At 71.8% G+C, this 6,818-nt stretch overlaps 1 protein-coding gene across 1 annotated transcript; it reads right to left on the reverse strand.

Annotated features, from left to right (window-relative positions):
- Positions 1–234: 234 nt before the first annotated feature.
- HMX1 (H6 family homeobox 1) lies at positions 235–3,476 on the reverse strand. Its single transcript, XM_054724249.1, has 2 exons — positions 3,083–3,476; positions 235–875 (listed from the first exon to the last, which is right to left on the reverse strand). The coding sequence occupies exons 1-2, from the start codon at positions 3,474–3,476 to the stop codon at positions 235–237; spliced, it is 1,035 nt and encodes a 344-aa protein (XP_054580224.1).
- Positions 3,477–6,818: the final 3,342 nt, after the last annotated feature.

The raw sequence follows: 6,818 nt of genomic DNA on the forward strand, positions 1-6,818 counted from the left end.
AGGCTGGGCCCCTTCCCTTCCCGGGAACGGCTTTCGGCCTCGCAACTCCGCCGCGCCGCGTCCGTTATCTTCTGGGGACGCGTGGGGCAAGGCCCCGCCCCAGCCTGCTCTCCCGGAGCCCCGAGGGGCTGTGGCGCACACCAGCCCTCCAGCGTGGCCCCCGCGCCCTGGCGCCACTCCGCGGGGCGTCCCCGGAGCTCCCCAGCGGCCGCGGGGAGGGCCCGGCGGAGGGGCTCACACCAGGCCGGGCATCTGCGCCCGCAGGAAGGGCACGGAGGCGGCCGCGGGGAAGGCGGCCAGGGGGTAGGCCAGCGCCCCGGAGAAGCCGAGCAGCGGCGGGGGCGGCGCGGGCGCGGCGGGCGCCAGCGGGAAGGGCAGCGCGGCGGGCGCCCCGGAGGCGGCGGCGGGCGGGCTCTCGTGGTAGAGCACCGGCACGCGCACCAGCCGCTGCGCGCCGGGCGGGGACAGGCTGGCCGCCTCCAGCTCGGCCGCCAGCTGCCGCTTCCACTTGTTGCGGCGGTTCTGGAACCAGATCTTGACCTGCGTCTCGGTGAGCTGCAGGGAGGCGGCCAGGCCGGCGCGCTCGGCGCTGCTCAGGTAGCGCTTCAGGTCGAAGGTGGACTCGAGCTGGAAGACCTGGCTGCGCGAGAAGACGGTGCGCGTCTTCTTCTTCCGGCCGCCGGCCGCCGCCGCGCGCGCGTCCCCCGCCGCCGGGGCCTCCGCCAGCTCCGCCGCCTCCTCCGCGCCGGCCGCCGGGCCCCGCGCCGCCAGCTCCGCCGCCTCGCGCTGCACGGCGCCCGGCCCGGGGCCCCGCTGCCAGGCGCCCTCAGCGCGGCCCAGCTCCTCGCCTGTCTCGGGTGAGTCCCGGTCGCTGGCTGCAGGGAAGACAGGGAAACACGGCGGCTGCGCGGGCTGCTCCCCGGACCCCGTCCCTGGGGCCTCTGCCCCCGCGCCGCGCGGTCACCGCCGCCACTCGCTGGAATCCTCCCGCACCGGCGACCACGCGGCGGGCACATCTCGCGGGGATGGAGGCGGGGACAGGAGGGGGCCCCGCAGACCAGAAACTACCAGCACTCACGCCAGACAGAGAACCCGCCAACGTGCGCACGGAGGCCGGCTCCGGGCAGCCAGCGAAACGCATGGCGCACAGACCCACAGGCCGCCCCCGGGAGGACAGCGTCCTTCCGAGAAATGTGCGGGGCCCGAGGGCGGCAAGACACCGCCCGGCCGCAGCCGCAGCCCCAGAACCGAGGACCTGCTGGGCCCGGCGCTCTCGCAGGAGCGGGTGCAAATCCCGCGTGCACAGAAGCGTTCCTGCGGAAGGCAGGCCTCCACTGCACTCCACCCCCCAGGAAACTCCGGTGCTCAGGCGACACCGGGGTGCCCACACACCCCTTCTCCCGGCTCCTGACCCAGATTCCCCAGTATGCTCCCCGAAACCCGCAGTCTCCCCGGAGGACACACTCAGGGCCTGCAGCACATGCGGCCGCCCCCCAGCACCAGGGCCGCGGCGCAGCCTGGCTTTCCGCACAGGAGTGAGGGGCCCCGACTCCCAAAGGGGAGGAGGCCCGGCCGGCAGAGGACGGAGCCTCCAGCTGAGGGCCGGTGGCCTGGGCTGTATTGCCTGGTGCCACGGGGGGGGGGGGGGTGCTGATTTGTGGGTGCCCCTGCCCTACCCTGGTGGCTACACCTCTTGGTGCCGCGGAGGGTCAAGTTCCCGGAGCCTCTGTCTGCCCACAACACCCACACCCCCGGACTCACGGAGGCTGGTGCGTGGCTCAGGGTGCCGGGCCGGACCGGCTCTGACGCAGACTGAGGCCCTAACCCGCATGGTGTGAAAGGAGCTGAGGAAGTGGGGTGGGGGGGTGGGGGAGAGGAGGGGTCTCACCTTCTGAGACCCTCTTCAGAGTCACCCCTAGAAGGGCCCTAAACTGGGTCACTCGATTTTAGGAAACTGAGATCCGCTCACATTAGTAACGGCTCAGGACCTGCCCCCTCCCCGCCTCGCACACCAGAGAGGGGGTTCCCAGAGGGAGCAGCGCACAAGCATGCCCCAGGGCTGAACGGACCTCAAGAGCTGGCCACGGTGTGTGTGTGTGTGTGTGTGTGTGTGTGTGTGTGTGTGTGTGTGTGGGGGGGCTGACAAAATCTGGGGCCTGGTTGGAATGGCTCCCAGGGCCCTCCCCGTCTCCCTGCGAAGGCCAGGTCCCCGGGAAGCAGCGGCCCTCCTAGGGAAGCAGAACCTGGGAGAAGGGGGCAGAACTCAGGGTTCGGAACGAGTGGGTGCTGAGGCGGAGAACCCCCAGTCCCAGCCCTCAGCAGGGAACAAAGGCAGGAGAGGGGGAGGAGCAGGAGGGGGTGGGGGCCTCCGTACAGGCGCCCCTCTTACCCGGCAGACCACAGTCCTCGGGCCTGGAGGCGGGGGAGGCCGGGCCCCTGCGCGGGGCCTGGTCCGTAACTCTCGCAGGAGACGGGACTTTGGGGCACAGACACTGTGGAAGCCGCTCCCCTCGGGGTCCGGCCCCCCCAACAGTGGCTCCCTCTGCTCAACGCCTGTTTCCCCGCATCTGACTCTCCTTTGTCCTCCCTCCTCTCCTTTCCTCCTCCTCTTCCTCCTCCTCCTCCTCCTCCTCCTCCTCGCTGTACCCTTTCCCTTCCTCCCTCGCTGTGGTTCTTTCTGCACCTCCTTCTCCTTCTCCGCTTTGCTGCTCCAGCGCCCGCCTTTCCCGTCCCTCTCTGCTTCCTGTCTCCGCAGGTCTCCTCTCTTCCCCGTCAGGTTTCACGTCTCTTTCTCTCTCTCCAACTGTCACCGCCTCGCCCAGGCCCTCTCCGCCTCTCCAGCCTCCCAGGACCTGCAGGGTCTGGCGATGGTGAAACCCCGACCCTGTGAAACCTTCTCCCGCGGGCACGCTGTACCGGAGAGCAGGCCTCCAAACGCGCCTCCAGGGTCTCTCCTGCGGCCGACACGACCCAGACTCCGCCACACACGAGAGGAGGGTGACCCCAAAAAGTCCCCGAGCAAATGCGCGGGGAAGAAGCCGGCCCCGCCGCCTGGCCCGCCCCGCCACGCGCCCTCACTCACTGTCCGGACTCAGGCCGCCTCCGTAGCCGCTGTGCGCCCGCGGGTACCAGCGCGTCGTGCCGCCGCAGCCCAGAGCGTAGGGCGGCCCGGGGCCGGGGGGCGGCCGGGGACCAAGGCCCAGCGCGCCAGGCCCCAGCAGAGCCCGCGCCCGCGCCTCCCCGCCCGGCCCGGAGCCCGCGCGCAGCTGCCGCCGCCGCTGGAGTCGCCGCCGCCTCGCCCGCTCCGCGTCCTCGTCCTCCGGGTCTTCGTCCTCGTCCTCCTCGTCCTCGCGGCCGCCGCCGCCCTGGGCCGCGCGCCCCGCGCCCTTGGCCTCGGCCGCCAGCAGGTTCTCGATGAGAAAGGAGGAGGCGCGGGCCGGCGTGGCGCGCCCGGGCTCCGTCAGCTCGTCCGGCATCTCCGCTGCGGGCCCGTCGGGCTCGGCAGGGCTCCTCGGGGTCCCGAGCGCCCGGGGCGCGGCCAGTCCCGGCACCCACGGGGGCCTGGGGCGCGCGGCTCCGGGTGCACGCGCCGGTCGACCCGGGAGCCGCCGCTCGGAGCGCCGGCGTCGGGCCCCGGGGTCAGGCGGCCTCCGCGCAGGGTCGGGCCGGGCCGGGAGCGGGTGCGCGCCGACAGCCGGCCGGACAGCGCCTCGCTCTCCTCTCACGTCGCCGCTCTGGTCGCCGCCGGGGCCGGCCCCGCTGGGGGCGGGGAGGGGAGGGGAGGGGCCGGCGGGGGCGGGGCGGGCGGGCGGCCCGCCAGCTCAACCCACGGACCGCGCGGCGGGCCCAGCGCGGCCACGGCCCGGAGATGCCACGGGATCCGGACTCGCAGGCCGTCGCGCGGCCGGGGACCCAGGCGGGGGGTCGCGGCGGGTCCGGCCCCTCGTGATCCATTCCTGGGGTCCGCGCCAGCGCTCCGAGGGGGCGGGGTGGGGGGAGCTGGGCCTCGGCCCGGTGGCCGCCCATTGGCTGCGGGACCCCATAAGAAACAGGCTGGCCAATCACCGTCCTGCGAGGGCCGTCATTCCCTCGCTGGGGAGAGTGTTGGACCCAGCGTGAGTGACTGTGTGCGCGCGCGCGTGGCCTGTGCGTGTGTGCACGGGTGTATGTGCGTGTGTGTATGCATGTGCGTGTGTCTAGGGGGGCGCGAGGATCCCGGGGCGTCCAAGAAATCGCAAGGGGCTGGCCACAGTCATTTTTTTAAAGACCCCGGGTGTCAGGGCAAATTTATGGCATTTTTTCTTTTATTTTTTAAATATGTATGTTTCTTTATTTCAGAGAGGAAGGGAGAGGAAGATGGAAACATCCATGATGAGAGAGAGTCATTGATCGGCTGCCTCCTGCACACCCCACACGGGATCGAGCCCGCAACCTGGGCCTGTGCCCTGAGCAGGAATCCAACCGGAGGCCTCCTGGCTCCTGGGTAGATGCTCAACCGCCAGCCACGCGGGCCGGGCCTAGTTTCACGTTCGCACTTAATGAGCGTGAACGCGATGTGGTGTGATGGATGGGACGAGTTCCCAGGCTCAGGCTCCCAGTAAGGAAAGGCTCCCCCCCCCCCATACCCCGCCTGAGTAAGAGCAGGCCCCCAAGTCCAGCTCCTGGGGAGGCCGGGCCTCCGAGCCGCTGCCCCTCCGGGGAGGCCGTGGGGAAGGCCCCTCCCTGCGCCCCCGTCTCTTTCACTGTGAACCCGGGAGCGGGGGCAAGGTGCGCCCGCCCAGCCGCCCGGCCGGAGCTGCGCTGCCCAGGAATCGCCTTTGGAACGGACTCCCGGCTCGGGTGGCCGGGTCGCGGCGGTCGCACGGGCAGAGCCGGCGTCCCCGGACGGGGTTACCGCGGGGCGATCCATCCCTACGCCCAGCTCCAGTGTGGGCCGGGGAGGGCGGGGAGGGGGAGGCAGTCCAACGGCCTGCCGCCCGCTTCCCGAGGTCGAGGTCGGCGGCAGGCCCGGCTTCCCACTCGCTTTCATCTCCCGAACCACCGGGGCCGCCGCGGAGGGAGCCGCGGCGAGGAGCGGCGGGTGGGCAGTGGCGCGGCCTGGGGTTCGCGCTCGGAGCCGGGGCCTCTCCGCGCCGCGCTGTGGTCCGAGGGGGGCGCGCAGCGGCGGGGAGCCGGGCGGGCCGAGGCCTGGTGGGACCTCGGCGCGGAGACCAGCGGCGCGTCCAGGGAGCGCTTTTCTGCCCACGCAGGACCCGAGGCCGGCCCTCTCCTCCGGCCCTCGCAGCCTGCCCGCCCCGGGAACAAAGACCATCCGAGACCCAGCCTCCCGGAGCTGGTCCGTGACCCCACGCCTGGAGGGGCTCGGCTGGCGCAGGCGGAGATGGGGCCTCCCGTCCACTCCACGGAGGACGCCGAGCTGGGGTCTGGGAGGAGCTGCGGCCCCCAAGGACTGCTCCCGGGACTCCCCAGCCAGAGGGCCCGGCCAGGGAGGGGTGGACTCCCCAGTTACAAAGAGAAGGGTGGCTCCTGACAGACGGGGAAGCCGGGCCGGAGGGGGGCTGTGGGGAGCAGTGCCCTCCAGACAAAGCCTGCTCTCCCAGGCTGCCGCCCCCCACCCCCCAGCACTTCCCTGGACCCACAGCCGCCTATCTGGGCACCTTCCCAGTGGGGCTTCCTCTGAGTGGCTCCCAATTCTCCCTGCTGGGGGGGGGGGCTACTGGCCCTGGGGGGGGGGGGCTCGTAAATCGCACTAGTGAGCCTCCTGTCTGGGCCCGGCTGCTGCGAGTGAGGCTGGACTCAGCCACTGCCTCTGGGGGTGCCTTCTGGGGGTGCCAGGGGCGTGTCCCTGAGCGCAGGGCACCAGGCACCTTGGGTCCCCGCACTGCTGGGCCCTGGTTGCTCCAGACCACCCTGGTGGCCGGCAGCCAGACTGGGACAACCGGCAGGTGGCTGTGCTGTGGCCGGGGCGGTGACCTAGCCACGGGCGCTGGCCCAGGCTCTCTGCTCCGGCAGCCCCGCCCCGCCCAGGTCCGGGGAGGGGAGAGGCCGCCAGGTCCGGGGAGGGGAGAGGCGTCCAGGTCCGGGGAGGGGAGAGGCCCCAGGTCCGGGGAGGGGAGAGGCCCCAGGTCGCAGGTCTAGCAGGTCACTGCCTCCCCGGCTCTGCGGGTTGAGACAAGGCTGCAGCTAGAGCAGCGGCTGTTCTCAGTCCCAGGACCCTCTCCGGAGGGACCGCTGTGGCGCTGCTCTGGCAGGGATCCTGGCGTTCCCACGGCCCGCGCCCCGGTTCTGTCAGCTCCGGGCGTTCCAACGGCCTGCGCCCCGGTTCTGGACAGACGGTGAAGCTGGGGGCCTCAGCCAACAGGCTGTCCCATCTGCATCTCGGTCTCCCAGAGGGCACCCGCCCCCCAGCCTCCGCCGTCCTCCCTCCTCCTCCCCCCTCCTCCTCCGTCACTCTTGTCCTCCTCTCTCTCCAGCCGCCAGCGGGACCCAGCGAGGGGTCCCAGAGGACACCCGCTCTTCCCACCTGGACAGTGAGCAGGGGCTGTGCCTGGCCCCCGGGCCCCCTCGCCTGGCGCAGGGCTGGTGGCCACAGGCCCCCGCACACCCGAGGGGGAGTCTGGATGGCCGCCGCCACCGCTTAGTTCTGTTTTAATAAAATTTCCTTTGGGAATAATTTCCAGGAACGTCCGCTTTTAAATTCCAGGGTGATCTCAGCTCGGCCTCCTCTCCCCACTGGACCTCCTCCCTGCCCCAGGTCCCTGCTCTCGTCCAGCACTTTGGGGAGCCTCCAGCTCGCTCTCTCCCTGAGAGGGTGCCTT

This window comes from Eptesicus fuscus, chromosome 2 (assembly GCF_027574615.1).
Source record: "Eptesicus fuscus isolate TK198812 chromosome 2, DD_ASM_mEF_20220401, whole genome shotgun sequence".
Taxonomy (NCBI): domain Eukaryota; kingdom Metazoa; phylum Chordata; class Mammalia; order Chiroptera; family Vespertilionidae; genus Eptesicus; species Eptesicus fuscus.

Excerpts from the sequence above, each read along its gene's own strand:
- HMX1 (XM_054724249.1), bottom strand. The coding sequence starts at position 3,476 with ATGCCGGACGAGCTGACGGAGCCCGGGCGCGCCACGCCGGCCCGCGCC. Across the intron at positions 876-3,082 it reads AGGCGGCCTGAGTCCGGACA|CCAGCGACCGGGACTCACCC; the intron begins GTGAGTGAGGGC and ends TCTTCCCTGCAG.